General features: G+C 41.7%; 1 protein-coding gene across 4 annotated transcripts in view; it reads left to right on the top strand.

Annotated features, from left to right (window-relative positions):
- si:dkey-122a22.2 (uncharacterized) overlaps positions 1-23,432 on the top strand; it is a 197,078-nt gene that overhangs the window by 143,623 nt on the left and 30,023 nt on the right. The window contains exon 12 of one of the 4 annotated variants that reach the window (XM_060900225.1): positions 4,045-6,414. The exons of 2 other annotated variants lie outside the window; for them this stretch is intronic. In XM_060900225.1, the coding sequence (XP_060756208.1) occupies positions 4,045-4,149 (105 nt within the window). In that variant the 3' untranslated portion in view covers positions 4,150-6,414. Of the gene's footprint in view, positions 1-352; positions 6,415-23,432 lie in introns of those variants that run through there. One more of the 4 variants, XM_060900226.1, reaches the window with a different exon arrangement.

Genomic DNA, 23,432 nt, shown 5'->3' with positions numbered 1-23,432 from the left:
GCATCATCACATTGTATTTGGAGACGGTTTAAAAAAAAAAAAAACAGCCCAAACTGGAAAAAAAAAAGTTTCAACTTTGCGTGTCAAATGTGTGCTGTGATTTATGGGAAAAGGTTTGCTTTGTCTCATCCGTGAATATATTTATTCAAAGAAAACAAAGACGTCAAGTTTATCCTGAGGATTAAGGTTTAATTATGACACCACATCAAAATAAAAATTTCCAACAGCTCTGGAATTTTATTCCATCCATATACATGCATAGCAACGACATTTTTAAGAAATATTTTTTTTTGTCATTATAAGGACATTGGAATGATTTTTTTTTAATTTTATTTTTTTTATTTTTTTACAGCATCCCTCCCAAAATCCTCTCCCACCCCTTTTGTTAAGTAACATCAATAAAATTACTTTCATACAATTGTTGTTCTTCAGGAGTTAGAAATATCTGCCATGTTCCCATTCTCCTAATACTGTTTTCAGTAATGTTCTTTTTTTTTTAACAAAGTATTGCATTGAGAGCAAATTTTTAAAAAGGGAGCTCAAAATGGATCGCAAACTGAAATACGAGTACTATACAAGAACGCTGCCATCGTGATGAAAACACCAACTTCTGAGTAAAAAAACAGAAAAAACCCAAATAAAATTAAACAAAGGTGGGGGGGGGGGGGAGACAAAGACCAACAGCTACATACAAATGCAAAGCTGGATGTACGGTACTGTATATGCCAAAACATGAGATGCAGAGTTGTGCCTGGTTTTCCCTTCAAACCGTGTTTAAGGCTGAGAAGTCAAGAGTACTGCAAATGACATTTAGGCATATACCAAAAAAAAAAAAAAAAAAAAGACTTACAGCAAATAAGAATGCACAAGTGCTTCAGTAGCTATTTTTGTGTCTAAAATGCATTTCCGTTTTGTATTGTCTATCGTCTTGTTGCTGAACCTACAATACAGTGTAAACGATGATTGCTACACAAGAATGACTATACAATAACATTACAAACAACTCTGATATAAATTTCCTTTTTGTGTTTTAAATTAAGGTCACTACTCCTATTAATACTGATTGTAAAATAAATAAAGGTGAAAGTGGCACCAATATTACACATGGAATCTTTTTGTTGACAAAAGTTTTGCATCAAAGTCTCGAGGGAAAAAAATGAAAGATGAAGCTCTTGATTGTCCACAAGCAGCATATAAAACTGCATGATGCACTATTCCAGACACGACAGTGTAGCGAAAAAGATAGAAGGAGGAGGAGGAGGAGGAGGAAGGAGAGATGAAAGGAGGGAGAGTAAGATTTCATTTCACGTGCTCGGCAGCATGTGACGAACAATAGAACTTCTTGTGAGTGATAAAGTTTGATAAGTTATTGAACTGGATGTCACACAGGCGGCAGTACTTGCCGCTTCCGGCTGGCTGAGCCGAACCATTTATGCCTTTGGCCACAACAGGCGGCGCATCCTCATCTGGCGATTTAGATGTGGGGGATGTGCTGCCGTTAGGATCTGGGGGGTTCTCGGCGACCCATGTGGGAGAAGTTTGCCCGTCTGTTGGCGATGCGTTGTTGGGCTGGTTCTCTTGTTGGGTGGGTACCGATGATTGGCTGTCTTCCACTTTGTGCCCGCCGTTGACGATGACCATTCCCCTGTTTTTCGGGAGCAGGGGCAGTGGGTCTTTGCCAGGTTGAGGGCAGCCATTGGCTGCTGGTTGCTCTTTGCCTTCTTCAGTTGCTCCGTTAGTACCCGGCTCCTGGTCACAGGGTTCACCCTGTTTCACCATGCCTCCTGCCAGGAAATCACTAGGCTTTATCCCAAAGTATGGTGATATTGGCTCAGTTGTTTTAATCTTTTTTATTGCTCCAGGGTAAAGGCTGTGTGGTAAAAACACTTCTTTGGAGGGCAGGAGCTGGGGCTCATTGAAAGTCTTTAGCTCTGGCACAGGTCCAAGGTGTGGAGGAAACAGACTGCCGTTCTGCACCGTCACCTTGGCGCCACCATTTTTCTCAGATTTCACAGGACTCTTGTCAAACATGTCATCAGGATTAGTGCCTTCAATCTTCATGCCTGGAAAGACAGGCTGGTCCATGGCACCGGCCTCACTGTGCTGAGCAGCTGTAACTGGGCAAAAGTTCTGTTTATGAGCTAAGTAGTTCTCCACCTTGTTAAAACTTATCTTGCAAACGGTGCATTCATGATAGTCTAAGAGTCTTTTGGGTGAGTTACATGTCTTGTCTGGGACAAGCGAGCACTTTTTGCTGAGATCGATCGGCGCATCCAGTTCTTGCGTGTCAGTAATGGCATTGCTTTTGGGTGCTAGGATGGATTTTGTGACTGTAAGAGAAGCCTCAAGGTGTTTCGGGACCATCCCTGGAAAAACGTCGCAACGTGGATGGAAGCGGTCAGCCAGGCCTTCTACAGTTTCTTGGGATGTACAAGGATTTCCCAGAGTGGGAACACCCAGAAATCCAGGCTGTGGTCCTATTGGCTGTCTCTGTTCCTGGTCTGGCAGGCACATTTCGTACATCTTCCTGCGTTTGCGTGTCCTCATGGTTCTCTGCATGGCAGGTACCTTGTTAGCAGACATGCGCTTCATGGGGGGGTCATGGCGCGTGGCACAGTAATACTGTTTGTGGACCATGTACGTTTCATGACGACTGAAGGTGATGTTGCAGGCCTCACAGGTGGTTTTGTTTGGATCATTCTCACCTTCCCCTAAGGACGTGTTTGGACTTTTGACTTCAGCCTGCTTACCATTGAGTCTGTCTTCAGCACCTGTCGGTGTGGTGACCTTTTTCACCTGTCCACTGAGGTCTTTATCAGGCACTTTACCACTGGCATTAATAATGTCCAAAACGGAGGAATTCAAGCATGCTGACGGCATTAGATGATCGGTCTCTGGTGGGTGGCATCCAGCAAGCAACCCTACTGAACTGTGACCACTGTTTGGACTCACAGAGTCTGTCACCTTGTCTGAAACAGTGGAGAAATCCGGAGATTTTGCCATGTGCTGCCAGCGACTATTGCAGTAGTGCTTTTTGTGGACAAGGTAGTTGTCCAGATTATTGAAAGTTATGTTACACTCAAAGCAGGTTGCCCCTTTTGGCATCAGAGGACTATAGATGACTGGCGGGTAACTGTTCCCTCCATGGCGTAGTCTGCGATGCACAAGTTCTGACATTTTGGCTAAAATCTCAGATGCTTGGGGTACTACTGAAATGTCTTGAGAGAATGCAAACTGAGACAGGAACGGGCCCATAGGAAATGTGGGTCCCATGTTGTGTTGAACTGGTGAGGAGGCCAGTCTGGGACTGGAAGGCTCCGACTTGATCCTGGTGTAAGAGAAACTGGCCTTGGCACCCGGGTGACCGTCTCCTTTCTGAAGTCCAAGCACAAGCTTTTTCTCGGTTCTCTCCAGCTCTCCATCGGGGGCACTGTCCTTGTTGACCACAGTTTTGGGGCTCTGCATGACTACGTCCTTCCTGGCAGCTAGCTCTGTTCGGGTCTGCAGACTTTCCTCTGTCCCCCGTGGTGATTGCTCGTTGTCGCTCTCCCTGTGGATCTTGCCGGAGTGGCCGTGTAAGTCCTGATGCTGCAAGAGTTCCCTGTGGTTCTGGAAGCTGATATGGCAGTGATTGCATCTGAAGGCCGCCTGTGATAGGTGAGTGAGGATATGGTGCTGGAATGTAATGAGAGAATCCGCTGTGTAGTTGCAGATTGTGCATTTCAAGCTGGTACCAGGGGGGAGTGTCTCTTCCATTTTGACACCTGAGGAAGATAAAAAAAAAAAAAAGGGAGATATCAGATTTGGTGCTCGCATGTTACGGTAGTCAACATACTATCTTGCATGTTAGACAGGATGGAAACTCCGTTAGCTGATGGCTTAACTGAGTTACGGCCCTGGTCACACTGTTGGTCTCACTCCAAAAAAAATGTCATGTCTAAGCTCCTGTTAGATATTTATCACCAAAAGCACAGCATGGCCTAAAAATGTTCATATAGGCCTAGCTTGTGGAGCATAACCATTTCTTTTCTGATCTATTTCCAGATGACCACAGGCACCCAAGGCCTCCCATCTGGCCATATGCCGTGTTGCATCCAGATATTGGACCAGATAGGAACTATTCATGTTTTTTTTTCTTGTTTGGCATAGCCTTGAAATTTCTTATTGGTTGGATTACTAACAGTTGATGATAGTTTAAAAGTGTAGCGAGATTCAAGCTGCATGTTGAACGTCAGTCTAACCAGATGCAATGCAAACCCATGGCTCCGGATGTGACGTTTTCCGTAAACGACTTCAAGTTATTTCTAGTAGGCTGCTGTGTCCCAGCAGGTAAGAACTGGAGTCATTCAAAATGCTCTCTGAGAAGGCGGAGTCTAACATATAGCGGTGTAATACACAGACTTCTGAAACACTGAGAATTTTAAGATGTGTCATTTGTCCAAAGTTCATTCGACTATTTTCCGTAAAGATTTATGTCACATACGGAATTTCAGTTGCTTCTGTAAGCGGTGTTCCGATTCTGCTGAAATTTTCAAGTTTTGCCACAAACAAAGTGTGTTTATCTTGCTTGGATCGTTGACAAGCCGAGGTAAAGTGAATTTTAGAAACACTGAGTTTACACCACCTTCTTATTTGAAGCGCCTTCTTGTTGCATCGTTCATATGCCTGGATGATGTGCACTCGGTCCCATTAAGCGCTCACTCCCTGTGATTTGTTAATTTTAGGGTATTAGGAAGTCAAAAACTATAGTACTGGGTACATACAAGGATGTTTCAATTTTACCCCTTGTGCAACATAACTGGGACCAATAGTAGGCATATCAGGTGAAAATTCAAATTCAGTCCAAACTGCTTGAACCTGCTGTCATTGAATTCAGAATTGAATGCTAAACAACAAACTTTTTACAGAATTAAAATACGTTTATCCGTTCTTGAGATATTACAAATCAAAGATGAAGAAACGGCTTAATTTTTAGAAAACTGGCATAATATTCTGTCTGAGGATCACATGGTCCAAAATGGGCCGCATTAACCAATGAGATCAAATGTTTTTTTCTTAATAAATTTATTTAATTTTTCAAGACATTTACATGGAAATTGGCGGGCACATAGATGGTTGTATACCGAATAAAAAAATTGGAAAAATTAGTAAAAACAAATCATGCAAATTAGCATTTAATTAATATTATGTTAATTAGGTAAATAATATTAATAAAATTGATAAAGTAATAAAAGATTGTCTAATCCCCTCTTTGTGCTCTGTAGGCCTTTGTACTTTTCAAAAGTAGGGCCTACTAGTGTTTATATGAAAGAATATAAATGATTATTTCGATTAATATTCACAGCTTTCAAGGCGAACCTCGAAAAAACAGTGTGAGACGCATCCGGTAAACAATTCCGTTTAATTGAATTGAAATTGACACTCGCGTTTCCGACTTCCAGTTTTTAAAAAAATATCATTCTGACCATTAATATTTTTCATCAAACCAACTACAGTTATATTCTAAAATGGTTATTTATTTACATGAATCAGTTTGATTTGAAAAAATAAGTAGGTAAAGCTATGAAAAGTCGCTTCAAAGTCTCTCGTGAATCATAACATCAAAACTAGCTGAGGGAAATTTTTTGCTGAAACCGTGAGAGCGAGAGAACACACTGCAAAAAATAAAAATCTTAGGAAGTTTATTTGTCTATTTTCAAGTCAAAACATCTAGCCACCCTTATTATAAGACATAATTGCCCAACAAGCAAAACCTCATTTAGCTAGAAAGGCTGGTTTTTAGACAGTCCATCTTGAAAATCTTGTATAGACAAAATGTCTTGAAAAAGTCTTATTTGGAGCACCTTTGAAAATAAAACAAGTTTTTTTTTTAAAAACAAGTAAGTACATTTTGGACATTTGTCAAATGCGGTTCATCTTGTTTCAAGAAAAAAAAAAACAAAGTATGCTTGTTTTGGGAATAAATGAACTTTACTGAAATCTTTGAATCTTTCATTACAATTCAACTCCACCTTACATATCCTAAGTTTACTGCGACTGTTTTCTCAGTCATTCAGAGTGAGCTCCTTCTAGATGCTGTACAGACTCTAGACCAGACAAGTGCCTTCAAAAAGCCTATGAGTGAGTGGAGGGCGTTTTAGTGAGGTCTTTTTGGAATGCTGTGAGTTAAGTTCAGTGGTTTTTTTTTTTTTTTTTTGTGTGTGTGCCTGATCTTGTAAACCCCTCATACACATGAATAGTCAGTGCCCCCAAAATGCACTGTTGCTTTGGCGTTGTGTAAGCACTGTAAGTCAAAATGCGTAGACTTTTTTTTTTTTTTTTTTGTGTCTGAGGTCCTGGGGAAGTGGAATCTTAAGAGATGTTTTACTGTTTGAATGTTGAAATGGGAAAAACAATAAACTTGTTGCAATGCTACACGTGTCGTCAATTTGATTCAAGATCGTCTCTGGTCTCATATCTAGAGTATTTTACTAATTACAGGTCACAAAAGGAGAATCTTTTAAGCTAGCAATGCTTAGTTGTAGAATTGAACAATCCTAATATTAGTATATTTATCTTAAATTCAGTTTTTACTGCTAAGACTTTGTCATGAATTTAAGTGAAATACCCTTAAAATGAAATAAATAAAAATGACTTGAATGGCTAAATGTAAGAAGTACGATCTTGTTATAAGAACTATTTTGATTATTTTGAGTTAATCAGATCTCGCATAATAAGTTCCCCAATCTTATTTTGGAATTATTTCATCTAAAAACAGGTTAGATTTTTCATCTTACTTTAAGAAATCTTACCAAGTCAAATTTGACTAGTTCCATTGGCAGATTTTTTTCACCTGATTCAAGCAAATATGCTTTGTTTTAATCTTTTATTTCTTGTTTTTGAAAGGCCATTTTTTGCAGTGCATCCCTATAAAAGTTATCTGATTGATATTCACGAGTAATCCAGTCGGAAACTGATCAGAAGAGAGAGAGCGAGCGAGCCTGACCGCTTTCCCGTGACTCAGAAAGCACCGGCAGTTTCCCGACGTCAAGCGAGCAGAGAGTGAACTCTGTTGTACTAACTTCAACCTGCTCTTACTCCCAAAGTACCGAACAGATCTTAATGAGAGAAATTTCTTTGGAAAGAAGAAAATATAAGCTTTTTAACGATAGAAAATATTCAAGAGTTAAGCAACGACAGGTTTGGAAACTTAGATGAGCGTCTGCATGGACAATTTTCACAGCACGGCCAGCGAGCGTCTGATACGCCTACCAATAGCATGACCAGGGCCTTACAGTATTTTATTTAATACCATGGACGCTTAATGAAGCGCATTGTATGTGTATAACAAAGAATGCCTAATCTAACTCTTCTTTTGCCTCGCTGAAGTTTTACTTCGGCTTTCCACTCACCACTGTGTGTGTTCAGGTGCATTTCCAGGGCACGAGGAGTACCGAAGCTCTTGTTGCATTGTGGGAAAGGACAGATGCTGGGGGTCTGGTGGGGATTCACTTCATTCTCCTCAGGTACACTATCAGCGTCCCTCTGCCGCCCACTGCAGTAGTACATCAGATGAGCCTGCAGGTTCCTCTCGCTTCTGAACCAGATCCCACAAGCCTTACAAGGGAAGATGTCCTCTGGAAGACATAGCAATGTCAATATAATGAGCACAGGCTCAGAAAGACAAAATACACGTTACGATGTAACTTTAATTGCAAGGGGGGAAGTTTACTTGATTTAGAAAGCTGAAGAAAAGTTCAGATAAATTAATGACTTTGTTGATAGCTGGCCATACGTTTTTTTCAGTCAGATATTCTACTCAACAGTTTTCCTGGCTACTTGTACTTTTATACTGAACTTGAAATGGCACAGCAGCTTAAAATGGTGCCAGTAAGTTGGTGCCCTTACCTCAAGGGCAAACTAAAACAGGGCACCATCTGCTAGTAGTAGCCTTCCTGTCACGCTGAACCCTCGATAGCCTTTATTAAGTCAACCAACCGTGTTTACACATGGCTGGGCAGTCTGCAATTAACATATTGGAAAGAATGTTTGTTGTAAACTACTCTGAAGGTCAGTTATGTTTATACCTGGATCCCTGGTACAGAGGTTAATGTATGGATAACTGACACATGCAGCAAATTGCTTTTGGTAGGCGTGTACACGTAATGAGAAAGCGAGAGCCGATTTGGCTCAGCTGGCCAAAATACTGGCAAACACAGCCAGGGAACAGGTGAGTGTCCATATGCAACACCTTTGCAGCCAAATTTACTGCAGGAAGCAGGTCTACGACTTTATTAATGCGCTATGTGATTTTCCTTTGGTTTATACGGACGGTGTCGAGATGTTGGTGTTTATTGAGCAGGATTGAGTGTTTGTGCCCTTACTGTTAACTATGGCGGTGGGGAGGATGGATGCCATGGCGGCTTGCTGTGGTAGTAGCTGGATGGTGTCTAGAAGGCGTGCTGGGTACATGCCCTCACTCAGGGACATGTGATTGACCGAATGCAGCCGAGAGTCAAAGTCCACCACAAACGCCACCAGCTCCTCGCCTTCCATTATGTTCTTAGTGGTGGTGCACCATAGCTGGCCACCTATCAGACATAAAATACACAAAATGTATGTATTTAACGTCCAGTTACAGTGTCTTGCAAAAGCATTCATCCCACTTGGTGTTTGTCCTGTTTTGTCGCATTACAAGCTGGAATTAAAATGGATTTTTGGAGGGTTAGCACCATTTGATTTACACAACATGCCTACCACTTTAAAGGTGCAAATTGTTGTTTTATTGTGACACAAACAATAATTAAGATGAAAAAAAAAGCAGAAATCTGGAGTGTGCATAGGTATTCACCGCCTTTCATATGAAACCCCTAAATAAAAGCTGGTCCAACTAATTCACAAGTCACATAATTAGTTGATTAAGATCCACTTGTGTGCAATCAAAGTGTCACATGATCTGTCACATGATATCTGTATAAGTGAATCTGTTCTGGAAGGACCCTGACTCTGCAACATGACTAAGCAAGCAACATGAAAACCAAGGAGCCTCCAAACAGGTCAGAGACAAAGTTGTGGAGAAGTATAGATCAGGGTTGGGTTATAAAAAATATCCCAAACTTTGAATATCCCACAGAGCACCATTAAATCCATTATAGCAAAATGGAAAGAACATGGCGCCACTACAAACCTGGCAAGAGAAGGCCACCCACCAAAACTCACAGACCGGGCAAGGAGGGCATTAATCAGAGATGCAACAAAGACACCAAAGATAACACTGAAGGAGCTGCAGAGATCCACAGCGGAGATGGGAGTATCTGTCCATAGGATCACTTTAAACCGTACACTCCACAGAGCAGGGCTTCCAGTGGCCAGAAAAAAAGTAATTGCTTAAGAAAACACATTTGGAGTTTGCCCAGCAGCATGTGGCAGACTCCCCAAACACATGGAAGAAGATTCTCTGGTCAGATTCTCATTGAACTAAAATGTAACTTTTTGGCCATGATGGGAAATGCCATGTGTGGCACAAACGCAACACCCTGAGAACACCATTCCTACAGTGAAGCATGGTGGTGGCAGCATCATGCTGTGGGGATATTTTTCATCTGCAGGGACAGGAAAGCTGGTCAGGAGTGAAGGAAAGATGAATGACACTAAATACAGGGTAATTCTGGAGGAAAACCTGTTTGAGTCAGTTAGAGGTTTGAGACTGGGATGAAGCTCATATCCTGTGAGTAGAGAAAAACAAAATGGCAGAGCGCATCAAGTCAGATACATCACTTTATCAGGTATTTAAAAGAAGCAGAAATAGCTAAAAGAATAGTTTTTCCCCCACAATATCCCCTGTTCCACACTCCAATCCAGTCAGTGGCAGTAATGCACCTTTAAGTTGGTTTGCTAACTACCAAAAAACCCTAAAGAAGAAGAAGAAAATGGCGGCGCGTGTTGCTGAACCAACCGAGGACGAAATAAAAACTCTACTCGAAAACAAACCTCCAAAAAAAAAAAAAGCTCAACAAAATATGGAATAAAAGTATTTCATGGTAAGAAGGTCTCATCTCATCTCATTATCTGTAGCCGCTTTATCCTGTTCTACAGGGTCGCAGGCAAGCTGGAGCCTATCCCAGCTGACTATGGGCGAGAGGCGGGGTACACCCTGGACAAGTCGCCAGGTCATCACAGGGCTGACACATAGACACAGACAACCATTCACACCTACGGTCAATTTAGAGTCACCAGTTAACCTAACCTGCATGTCTTTGGACTGTGGGGGAAACCGGAGCACCCGGAGGAAACCCACGCGGACACGGGGAGAACATGCAAACTCCGCACAGAAAGGCCCTCGCCGGCCACGGGGCTCGAACCCGGACCTTCTTGCTGTGAGGTGACAGCGCTAACCACTACACCACCGTGCCGCCCCTGGTAAGAAGGTATCTTTTTTTATTTTTAATAAAATGAATTATTATTATCGCATTTTTCACAAATTGCTCCTGTCATTTCACCGATTTGTTTACATTCTAAGCAGAAATGATTTTGTCGGATGTTTTGTATAAATGTTTCATTTATCAAATTTGTAAAAAATAAAAATGCTCTGGTTCTCAAAATCCAGTGAATGTGGATAGAATAAAACAGTTATTCCACTCAATCTCGTCGTACACGGCTTATAGCCGACTCGGTGCTATGCTCCTCATCAGCTATCAGCTCATGTACGACTTGATTTCGTAGAATAACTTAAATATTACCCCCAACCACCCCCAGAACATAAAGATAAATAAGAGTAAATCAATATATGAATCTGGAATGATAGAGAGTTGTGTAGGTCTTGAACTTTTCGTTATTAACCGAAACACTAGACGTCCTGTTTGGATTTTATCTGGTGGAAAGTTAAGGAATAAAAAGCTCGAATGAATCTTCTACTTCTTCTTATTTTAAAAAATGTCCGGTGATCTAAAGCTTAACAGTAAATGTTGTTGTAGTCCTTGGCGTTTCGGATAAGTGAAGTTTTGATAAAATTTAACGACCACAACGAATTTGCACATGACATGAGTAAGCTGCACGCCACGTCACGTACCGTAAGTACTGTAGTGTCTGGTAATATTCCGGAACTAAGGAAATAAGGTACCGTATGTACAAGTACTTCTGTCGCTTCTGGGTTTGTTTGTTTTTTAATTAGTTGAAAGATTCTACTGTAGTGTTATGAACATATTTATTAACTTAGAAGAACAGAGAGTGACAGCAGCGAGAGGGAGGGGGAACGGATAAGAGGGAAGGTTTAAGCTCAGATAATATTTATCACTGCACATGACAGGGCTTTCAGCCGCTCTTCATTTTCCATTCAGGAGATTAAAGTTTTTAATATGACTATTTACCAAAATCTGGCTGCCGAGATAACAACAAACTATGATATGCTGGTGCTAAATGGCAGAATTAGGACATTGTTTCAAAGGGAAGGCTGGACAATTAATTAAAGCGCTCTGTTAGCTTTCAGAGACGTGCAAACACTCCGACAGAGCGTCAGAATGAAGGAGGACCTGCGATTCCCATCCAGCTGTTGGCTCAGGAAACAGGGTGGAGGGGGGCATTAGCAAGAGCAACTCCGCCCGTGTGATTTCCATCGAGTCCGTTACAAACGTTTAGAATAAAAAGTAACCAAAACGGAGGTCGCTGTGCTTCGAGGCGTCCGAGTTCATACGCGGTTCCGATTTGAAGCACGAGCCTCGCGTCATACACCTGGAGAGAACGCGTGAGCGTGTGTATCAGCGGGCGAATCGTATTCATCCTCATCATCAGCTGGATCCTGTCACCGACACCACACTCTGCCTGGAGAGACTCTCTCAATCCTTATCTTCTAATTAAAATAACAGAACTCCCACTGCACTCGGTAGCAGTTAACATCAGCGCACATCTGAACTGTCACCAGCCACAGGGAGAGCGACTCAACACCAGTCAAACGCCCCCTGAAAGCAGAAATGTTCCATTAAGAGCTCATCACCAACGCAGCGGGAGCAGGAAGGAAAGAAAAAAAAAAAAGAAGATATTCCTGAAGTGATCAGTTGTCAAAAACCTCACCTGGGCTTGCATTTTTTTTTTTTTCTTGGAGAATATTTTTGGAAGTGTTAGAGGATTAGCGGTGGTTGGAAGATACAGACTTTAAATTCCCTAAATGTAGTTTTTGAAAACGCACTGAATTGAATAATAAATCATTAGAGACACTATAACCTTCATAAATAGATTCGGATTTGACGAATATGCAGATTAGAAACGTCCCTAACACGACACGGCCCGTACTCTTGAGTGCTGTACGAGTTCTAGTATACGTTTGCAGACTAGAACCTGATTGGTGGTTGTTTTGTGATGAAATAGTCTCGAAAACAACGCCACCTATCCCCAAAAAAGAAAAAAACCCTCCTGCTGTGAACCTGCGTTTGGATGAACTGCATTCTCTGAAAGGATTTAATCCGAAAGAAGCTCAGGGTCCAACTGTATAACTGTCAGGATGAAATTAGCATTCTGGGAAATATATTAATTGTTTAGTACTTTACTCCTACTGATCTTTGTGTCGGATAATTAGCATTAGCGTTTATATTATCGATTAGGTTATTATTTATGCTGTACCAGACTGAAAAAGTCTATAATTCATCCATTTAAAAAACAAAAAAAAATCTCCCATGGCTCAAAATGCAGCAATAAAAACGAATGAAATGTCTGATGCATGTAAACACGCTTGCACTTACACCGTCCAGGGTAAGTCGCATGGTTTCAGCGATGTCCGCAGTGACACAGACTCACACGAAGTGATTTCTAAGCCCACTCACAGCCCGTGGAATTGAGAGTACAATGCATGTTATCTGTGCTATTATTTAAGCTCTGCTGTGTTTATACTGTACGTACGTCAGAGCTACACTGCGAAGCACAAGAGCACATATACGAAAGAGACGATGGAGCTGAGCTGGAGAAAAGTGTAATTTGCGCCTGGCCTGGGGTGCTTTTTTGCCCAGAGCCTTTGTGCGTCGGCCAGCGCAGCCGCTATGAAGGCTATTGTGTTCCTCCTCCTGCAGCGCACCTGATAAAAGAATAAAGAAGTCTGACATATTCCAAAAACAATAGGGGAATTAAGCGGAGACAATAAACCAGCTGCTTCATTTAAACAATCAAAAACCCCCGGCATCCTGTACCAAGTCCAGATAATTAAAAAAAAAAAAAAAAACCGCCTCTACATTCCCTCAGTATACCGTACAGTGGCTCTCGTCGCTCCTGAATCAGGGGCTTTGCAGCTCGTACTTGCTGTTCGCAGCCTAATAATGGCTTTAAACGCACCGTTAAAGAGGTGGACATGAAAGGACGGAAGATGTAAATGACGGAATTACACATCTAAGTGCTCCGTAATGATGAATCGAACCGAATCACAGGAGTGCACGTATCGAGGCGCTGAGATTTCAAAAGCAGCAATCACAGGCCGCTTTAATTGCTTTGACTTTGCGCGAGAAAGACCTCGTGTGCACGAAGAAGAGCTGAGCTACTTTTGTGAAAGTGCTGAAATACAGTCACGCCGTTCCAGCACTGCAGTCGTATCTTAATGAAAACAGAAACAAATCTCTCTCTCCGGGAAACAACAAAGTGGCGAGGGACGGACAGAAGGGGGAGGATAATTAAACTGGCCTGAAGACAGGTATTCAAATGTTTGTGGATAAACAGCGCAAGACTTTAATAGTTTGCTGTAAAACTCGTAGTTAGGCGCATCAGCTTTTGTTTCACCCATCTGTCCCGACAAATGACTGCAGCAGGACTTGGAACAGCGTCCCGACACACCACAGCGTCCAAATACGACCTCGCTGCCTCTCTTCTAGCAATTACGTAACGCCGAACTTCAACAATGTTTAGAAAATCTCATCTCATTATCTCTAGCCGCTTTATCCTGTCCTACAGGGTCGCAGGCGAGCTGGAGCCTATCCCAGCTGACTACGGGCGAAAGGCGGGGTACACCCTGGACAAGCCGCCAGGTCATCACAGGGCTGACACATAGACACAGACAACCATTTACACTCACATTCACACCTACGCTCAATTTAGAGTCACCAGTTAACCTAACCTGCATGTCTTTGGACTGTGGGGGAAACCGGAGCACCCGGAGGAAACCCACGCGGACACGGGGAGAACATGCAAACTCCGCACAGAAAGGCCCTCGCCGGCCACGGGGCTCGAACCCGGACCTTCTTGCTGTGAGGTGACAGCGCTAACCACTACACCACCGTGCCGCCCTGTTTAGAAAATAACACCGTGAATTACCTGAAAAACATCTCAACTGGCTGTTTATTCAGTTCACGGCTAAAAGTAATCCGGATAAAGTTGCGTCAATTAAATTACGGCGCACCTAAATGTTGATAACTTCCTCAACTCCGGTCTCCAGGTGTTAAATAAACATACAAACAACATGCTTTTCAGCCTCACTTCTTAATTTCGCCGCTTAACAGTGTAATTAACAACATGTTCATTAATATATTGGTGTAATTTGAACATTGATTAATTCAGGCTCTGTTTATTTGCCCATATGGTTTATTTGCTGCTAGCAGTACTCATGGTTTGTAGCGTGATATAACGTGTTCCCAGCATTTAATACTTTGTAAACCTCCTTTTTATGCATTTTTTATTTAAGTGACTTTTTTTTTTTTGCAGATGTTTCAACATCTGTACTCATCACTGCGATCTTTATCAGATGACATTTCTTTCTGATGCAGCGTGAAGACGATCTGTATTATCGCACACAAAAAGCACGGCACGATTTGCGTCACGAGACGTCTTGATTCTCTAACCAAGTGTGAAAGCGCTATAAAGAAAACGAATCTTGCTCGTGGCACATTGTGCAAATGTAATATTTGTGATCAACAGGGTTAAATTGCATTTAGTTATATTTTCGACGACATTTTATTTTTATTTTTTCAAATTTAATACGTCTTATATAAGACCTCCTTAATAAAATCATATGTATTTGATATTTATCTATTATAGTAGTTCAATGCTTGTTTTTTTAAAAATATTTTTAATTTAGATCTTTTATCAGTTCAAATGTATTTGTTACGAGTCTTTGACTCATTGTACATATCGACGATAAATAAATCTATGAAAGAATGAATGAACGTTCTTATACTCACCTTTATTTGTTAATGTTCTATCTACTGTATGAGATCTGTTTTTTTTTTTTTTTTTTTAAGTGCTTTTGTAAGTGTGCAATGTTGTATGTGGTAACTACTGCGCTGCCTTCGAGTCCAGAGGGCGCTTGAAAAAGAGATTATTCTCTCGATGTGACTTCTGTGCTTAAATAGAAACTTTGATCACACTGTAGTGTGATTTCCAGCAGTGTCGTCTTGGAAATTTTGGCATTTTCACGCACAATGGTGTAAAAAAAAAAAAAACATTCAGGGAGGGAAATGGTTTGTTGAAGAGCTGAAAGGATGTCTCTGGTAACCACTCTTTACATCTGTGGTGAGGAGAAAAGCATCTCAGAATGCACAGCACATTAAACCTTCAGGTGGGTGTGCTTTAACAGCAGAAGAGCACATCGGGTTCGACTCCTGTCAGCCAAGAATAGGAATCTGATGGGTGTCGCCCACACTGGACAACTACTGACAAATTTTGGGGGGGGAACCCCAAACAAAACAAAAAAACAAGACGCAATGCGTTTTTTTTTTTTTTTTATATAAATGCATTGCACTGTTGTTACATCACTGACTGATTGAATGAATGAATGAATGAATGCATGGAAGAGCAGAGCAGGTGCACAGGTACAGGTGTGTTCCTATTAAGTGTCTGGTGAGTGTGTTTACATCTCTCCTTCAGTCACTGGACACAACCTTGGGGTAACCATGTCATGGACAATCAACTAATCCCACCATCTGTCAGGAAGGCATGCATCAAGACACTGTTCTGGTACCTACAGTAGGTGTTGGAATGAACCTCCCCGAGCTGATGATGACGTCTAAAGCCCTATCTCTTCCTGAAGTACTTAAATTAGCACTTTAAAAAAAGAAAAAAAAAACTTAAAGTCGTGTATGTGTGCTTTTCTTACTATATTATCTTCCAAACAGAGTCTTTAGATTGATACAGTTCTACTTTTCCACCAAGACAGTTCCAGGGCTGGTTTGGACCCGGGCCCTTTTCTCGAACCAGTTCTTTGCATTTTGACAGCCAAAGAAAAACTGGTTCTGGAGCAACACCAACGAAGAACTGCTCATGTCAGGGGCTGGAGGCGGGATTATCATAACCAATCGGACCAGCTAAACCTGTGAGACCATTTAAAAAAAAAACCCCAAAGCTAGTGTAGTGTCTGTTCTGACTAATTCACAGAAGAAGAAGAAAAAAAAAAAGATGTCCGTCATTGTTGTTCCCGCCCAGTAGGGTGGGCTAGCAGTGCTCGCAATGGGGCTTGCGACTGGGAAAGTTGAGACATGTACAGTGATGTAATGATGTGGATCTCTAGCTTATGGAAAAACAAACTGGTTCTTAGATGGCGCATACTGTACGTTGAACCAACTCTAAAACAGCACTAGCGCCAGCCCAGGACTAGCACCTGGTGTGTGTTGGTGGAAATGGAGTATCAGTCCTTGACCTAGTGAACCGATATCAGAAGAAGTGCCTTGAAGTCACTCTGGATAAGAGCGTCTTCCAAATGCGATAAACGTAAAAATGTTCAAAGAACTAAATTAAAAGTTTGGCCAGATGGTAAAACGTTGATGCAGAAACTGAAAAATCGGTTATTTTTTTCTATCCCTAATGATTCCTGTTAATGTCTACATGATAATCATACACACACGTCCTGTGTCTGATTTATTGGATGTGACCCATAGCTAAAATAGTTTATAATACGGTATGACGCAGCTTCCTGTAAAAAGATAAAGCGTGAACGCTGGCGTCATTAAAAGCCAAATACCGGCGGGGCATCGTAGAGGAAATGCACTGCATGGAAAAGCTGACTCATTCTCTAAGGACTGAATCAGGAACCCATGCAGAACTCTAGTCTAAACGGACTGCGTACAAGATGAAGAATGGGTTGAGATCTCAGCTGTTATGAGATTAGATCAATAAGACTGTGAAGCGTGTAGTGCCCCGCCCATTTCAATTGTGTGTTGGGTCGAGTGTATGTTTTTTTGTTTTTTTTTTTCTTTCTGGATTGTCTTGTTTGTACAAATGTTAATTGAGAAACGAACAAATAAAGCGTTTAAAAGAAAACCAAAACCAAATGGTCTTGAATTCAATCCTAAAGTAAAGAGCTGAATTGAGAATTCATGTGAAACTTCATGTCCAGAGCTGGATGGTGAATGCGAAACTTTTGTAAATTGACACTTGTAAATCATCTTCATCCAATGCGCAGGCTGAGAAAAAGAAAGAAAGAAAGAAAGCTACAATGATTCACAGGTATTCAGTGTTTGGCACTGACTGGCTTCATACTTGGACAATTTATAGATAAAGAAATGCAAGTAGGATTGAAGATCATTCAGGATGGTGTGATGGTGTGTTTATAACCAACAGGGGGCACTCTTCTCATTCTCTTCTCATCCTTTTCTCATCCTCTGAATGTTCTGCTTTTTCACTACATCCTTACTGCTGGTCCCAAAAAAAAAAAAAACCAACAAAAAACATCTGTACACATTTTATAACAGCTTCCACTCTGAAAGGTCATATTCAGATATTTATATTAATATTAGTTATCTGGCTTTGTGAAAAAAAAAATGCCAAAAAAAAGCGCAAGAGATAAATAAAATATGCAATAATCATTCTGCATCATATGACAGAAATATGGCGAGCCAGTACACATTTAAATGGGATATATAGCATCAAGTCATAATCCAGAAATGAAAGGTCTTTGAGTCAGAAGCACGAGGCACAAGTGTGACTCCATCTTTCAACTCTTTCCTTCTATCTTTTCTGTTTGAAAATAATTCTCTCAGTCTCTCTAATTCACACACACACACGCGCGCGCACGTAGGTACACAATTACAGCTTAGAAAACGATCCAGCTTCCACTTCCCATCTGATAACGGAAATGATTCCGAATATTAAAAATGAGATATTCTTCCTTATAATTAAACGCCGTTTCTGTGATAAGTCCCTCGAGATGCGAGCAGCTCTTTTCATAGCTGACTGAAAATGATATTTGCTGCCACTGATGAAATAAAGAGCCGTAATATGTGAATTACTAGAAACCATTTTTACACATCAATTAGCGCTTTAGATGTCAGTCAAATGTTGAAAATACACTTTTTTTGGACGTGAGAACGTAAATCCATAAAAGAAACCCCAAAAACAAACAAATCTAGGACGCGCTGACGCCGTGACTCAGTTGAAAGCGTGACAGTTTTGTGATGATGGATTTATTTGTTATGTGTTTATAGAGATGTGGGTGCGAGACAATGCAGAAATACAGGCGTACAAATGAAATATTCAGAATTGAGAATCGTTTCCGTGTCGTTCAGCATTAAAATGTAAAAACAGTAGGATGGTGTTTGCTACGTGATCAGTCCTAATTTGTGATTTCCAGCTTTTTTTTTTTTTTCCTGAAATACTGTGTTAATAACACACAGTAACAATAATGCCAGCACATGTTCCTAATGACTGTGCCATAACCTCAGGTTAGGTGTGTGTGACTCAGAGGCCCTGCAGGCCCACACACACACACACACACACACACACAAGTTCTCCATGAAAAAAAAAAAACCCACAAACACACACAGTTGCTGTTTCTTTCTCTTTTTTCCCTAAACTGGTTGCGGCCAGTCGACATGTGTTTACCGAGGCTCCTGCTGAGAGGCACATTCAGTGCACACACACACACACGCACACACACCCCTTTTGCCCAGCCACATTAATAGGACATGAGAATGCCAGCGGCGGCGGCAGCAGTAGGAGCTCTGCGCCGGACCCCCAGCTGTGCCCGGTGGCCCGGATCCCCCTACCCAGCATGCCTCACTCCGGGGAGCAGGTGAGCCTAACAGCCTTCCTCCAACATGGCTGTGTCTGCCGGCCACATGGGCTCGTGGAACGCTGCCCTCTTGCAAATGGGAGGACTGCAAAAAAAAAAAAATCACTGGAAAAGGTCCTCCTGGGCGTTTTGGCGTCAGTGGGAGACAGAAAGCGGCAGATTGATGCATCTGTCAGCCATTTTGGAAGATGACAGATCGCCACAACTCAGGCTAATCGAAGGAGGAGAGCTGACAAAGACGTCGGCACAGCCTGCACTGGCACGTTCGGAAATGATGAGGGGGGGATAAAATGGCAACTCGACTCCTTGTCAAAGAAACACTCCAAAAAGAGCCCAGAAACGGAGCAGCTGACAGATGTTGGCACGATCTGTCAATCTGGAACCGCTCGAGACGACGAAGGTGTGATGGTGAATCAAGCCATCACTCTTATTCCCTTATCCACCCTGTAAAAAAAAATACCCCAAAGTGTGCCAAAACAAGGCTGAAATACCCCGATCCAGGCCTTCACCTGCCTTCCCTCGAGCTGTCCCATCATGCCCTGCGTCTGTGTCCTGCCGTAATTCCACATATTGCTTGCTGCAGACACTAATCGCGCCCTCTGATGCTCGGTGCCGGCCTGAGCGGGTAACCGGTGGCTAAAGGGCCTAATTGCATTTGTCGGGCTGGAGCGGAGGGAGGGTGCCCACTGCCCTCACCCACTGCCGTTCTGCCATCCTGGCACAGACCCTCGGCTGCCCCGGGTGGTGCCGCGCGGCCATCTGGAGCCGACATCTGTCCCTGTGTTGATCGCGCGGGTTTTAGCACTTGATCAAACGCGTGGCGACAGGAAATTGCTCCTCTCCCCGCAGGAAAAGGCGCAAGGCTTATGCGGGGGTAATAGAGCAGAACAGAGAGGCCGTGGAGTGAGTGAGAGAGAGAGAGAGAGAGAGAGAGAGAGAGAGATCTGCAATGGCACAACAGAGGCACTGCCATGTGAGGTGCCAATTGTGTGTGTGTGTGTGTGTGTGTGTGTTTCCATTTCAGCCCAATCCAGAAACTTGACCATCTCTCTCTCTCTCTCTCTCTCTCTCTCTCTCCTGGAAGGAAGAACAGACTCGGAAACTGAAACCCTCTTAAACTTGTCTGTATTAATCGTGATGGAAAAGTGGCAAAAAAAACCCCAAACTTTTTTTGTTGGAATTTAAAAAAATACATATATATTTAACAAAGGATTCAAGGCAAAAGCAATGAGTTCACGCTGTTATTTGACGAAGCCATATTCGGGTGTGTAATTAGCTACTGACGTTCATTCTATTTGTTTTTTTTTTAAAATACAAATGCACAAATGATTCCTCTGAACAAACGGAGCAGATGGTAAGCGATTTCCCCCGTCTTTATCCAGAAAAAGCGCTTACTGCACCTTTGGAGGTCTCAGCCGAGTCATCGTTATCATTTTTAATTATTTTAATGTTTTCCTGAACAGCTGGTCGAATGAATTGAAATGCTCGAATGCATGTCACTAAAATCCTTCAAAATTCTACGATTTGTGTAATTGTGTTTATTACGAGTCAACAAGTGTCAAAAAAAAAAACCCAAAAACCCAACCAACCAGCCCTTTGCATTCTTGAATCTTTAGAGTAAAATCCATGACCGTTTGTGAGCTGCAATGGTCAGAGAGAGAGAGAGAGAGAGAAATGGTTAAAACGTGCCAGAATATTTCTCTAACCTCCTAAGACCCAAGCTGTTTTTTTTTTTTACATGCATTTTTTATTTCTTTTTGCTATTTGGGCTTATTAGAACCTGATTAGAATAAAAACTAAGCATCATCTTTGATAAGATGTACTTTTTGAGAAAAAGTATGTCCACATATGTGGATTCTTGTTCTGAATTTCTAAAAAGTGCTGTCCACGTATGTGACCGCTAGGCCCTAGGAGGTTAAATATAAACCGTGGATCGCAATCAGAGAAATGATCTCATCCAGAAGAAGCTGTTGAAACAAAATCATGGCTTACTACATAAACAAGACTGTACACATTTGTCTCTATAGCGCCTGTAAACCATCAGGACGATACCGTATAACTTCACTGGAGTTGAACATTCGGACAGGGTAAAGATCAAAATATTTGCCCAGAGACTCCCCACCAAAAAAAAAAAAAAACGAACTGAATGTGGAATGTGCGAGTGTGTGTGTGGGAAAGAATATGACCAGGGGAGGTGATAAAAAAATTATCAGCGAGTGTGTTTTCCTGTTTGGTTTTAATCTACATTTAATTAAATTCTTATCTGCTGTGTGCTTATGGCTGCATCTGAATGGAGCCTGTGCATTCATTATGAATGGTAAAATTGAAGCGGCTACATTGTGTGTGGCCCAATAAAGCAGCGCCGCACTCACTCGCAAGAGGCACGTGCGGAAAAAAAAAATAAGTCAATTAAGATGGGTCTTTAAATTACGGCTGTATCAAAACAAGGGGCGGGGGTCGGCACTTTATAATAGAAGGCTGACAGCGCCGAGTCGCAGCGCCGGTGTTAATATACATCATATTTGATGCAGGCAGTCGTGTTCGGAGGGCTGCTTTATTGGAGAGCGTGGCCTCCTGTTTCAGGTGATGATAGGGGGCAAAGTCAGAGAAGGAAACCAAAACAGGTCAAAGTAAATGGGTTCGTTATGAGTGCTTAGCTAATTACGTGGTGTAGAAGGTTAATGAAAGAAGAATGCACGTTTGTTCATGGGAATGCTGGAGAAAAAAAAAAATCAAACGGGTTTCCATTACTGCAGGACTGAAGAACTCTTATATTTATTAAAAATGAAACTTTATGGGAATTTTAACGTTAAACTACGGAAAGAAATCAAGTCATCTTAGCTAACTTTTTTTTTTTTACTCTTTTTGTTTTTATGAATTTTCTTTACTGACATTGACAAGTTCCATTGTGCTCTTAAATGATTTGAGTTTTTTTTTTTTTTTAATTTGTGCTAAGTGCTGGTGCAAATTGTTACTCTCACTCAGGATCTTTCTTCTAACGTTTTTTTAGGACGCTATTTCTCCCTTAGTTTTCAATCACTCATCACCAAATTTGACCTGAAGAATACCTCTGGGCTGAATTACATTGCTCTGACTTTTGGTGCTGATCTGGATCACTGATCAGGAATGAGCCATGAAAAACAGGATTTTTTTTTCAGTCGCTTATTTCTGTCTCAGTTTGCAACCAATCATCACCAAATTTGACCTGAAGAATACCTTTGGGCTGAATTACGTTGCTCTGACTTTTGGTGCTGATCTGGATCACTGATCAGGAATGAGCCATGAAAAACAGGATTTTTTTTTCAGTCGCTTATTTCTGTCTCAGTTTGCAACCAATCATCACCAAATTTGACCTGAAGAATACCTTTGGGCTGAATTACGTTGCTCTGACTTTTGGTGCTGATCTGGATCACTGATCAGGAATGAGCCATGAAAAACAGGATTTTTTTTCAATCACTTGTAACTCTGTCAATTTTCATGATTTTTTCAATCAGTTTTTTTTTTTTTGTACAGGGTGGCAGAGCGCTACTTTTCCTCACTAAGCATCATTCTCTATCTCTTACCGTTCTGGATCTATAGGGTACAGTGACCAGACGTCCCGGTTTGTAACAGCTAGCCTCTATCTATTTTCTTTTTTTCTTGCATAGAATTAGCAAATACAGAAAATGTGGTTAACTAGTGTTCACTGATAACATTAAGCTCATCGATTTAACTTTAAAAACTGTTTCTTTTTTCATTTATAACTTCCTTTCAGTCTATAATTTGGGGAACAGGATAACATGATCAAGAAATTCGGATGATATGATGCGACTTCCTGTTAAACACGTAACTTGTGGAATATTTCACAGTGCTTGGATGTGTTCAGGTAACAGGGATGGAGTTTTATGAATAACCTGTAATACACGGGTCATGAAAAACGCTCTTTCAAGCGTGAGATAAAATGGATTCATAAATTTATTCTTGTTCATAAATAACAAGATATTTGAAGTATTTTAATTTAATGATTATATTTCAAGGTAATGTGCGGTTATAGTGGACTGGGACAGTGCTGTTGATTTTATGTCGGTTTTTATTCACATTATTTGTACCACAGATCTGCCAGACTCTATAAACGTGTGGCGTTTTGCTGTTTGTGATGTTCCTCTATTCCTGCACTCTCTCCTCATGAGCCAGCAATCACACGCGGCGTTAGCCTGCCTCTGCACCTCCGTCGCCGAAGGTGCACGCGTGCTTGTGTCGAGGATGAATGAATGAACGACTGCTGCGTCTGAGAGAAGGGATCGTGGCAGATAATCGCGCCGCAGTGGCCGAGAGCTCGGATCTGCTCTTCTAAAATAATGTCGGGGGAGTGGAGTGGGTCCAGAAGCAGGTTATCTCTGCTCCGCTCTCTGTTTGCTGTTTAAATCTTAACGGGGACACGAGCGGCTGGCGAGAGCAAATATGTCTGGAGTGGGGAGGAACTGGAGTGGAAATGTTCTTGGGG

The sequence above is a fragment of the Neoarius graeffei genome, chromosome 19 (genome assembly GCF_027579695.1).
Source record: "Neoarius graeffei isolate fNeoGra1 chromosome 19, fNeoGra1.pri, whole genome shotgun sequence".
NCBI classification, from domain to species: domain Eukaryota; kingdom Metazoa; phylum Chordata; class Actinopteri; order Siluriformes; family Ariidae; genus Neoarius; species Neoarius graeffei.
Note: the sequence above shows the minus strand (reverse complement) of the source record. Positions and strands in the feature narration are given on the sequence as shown.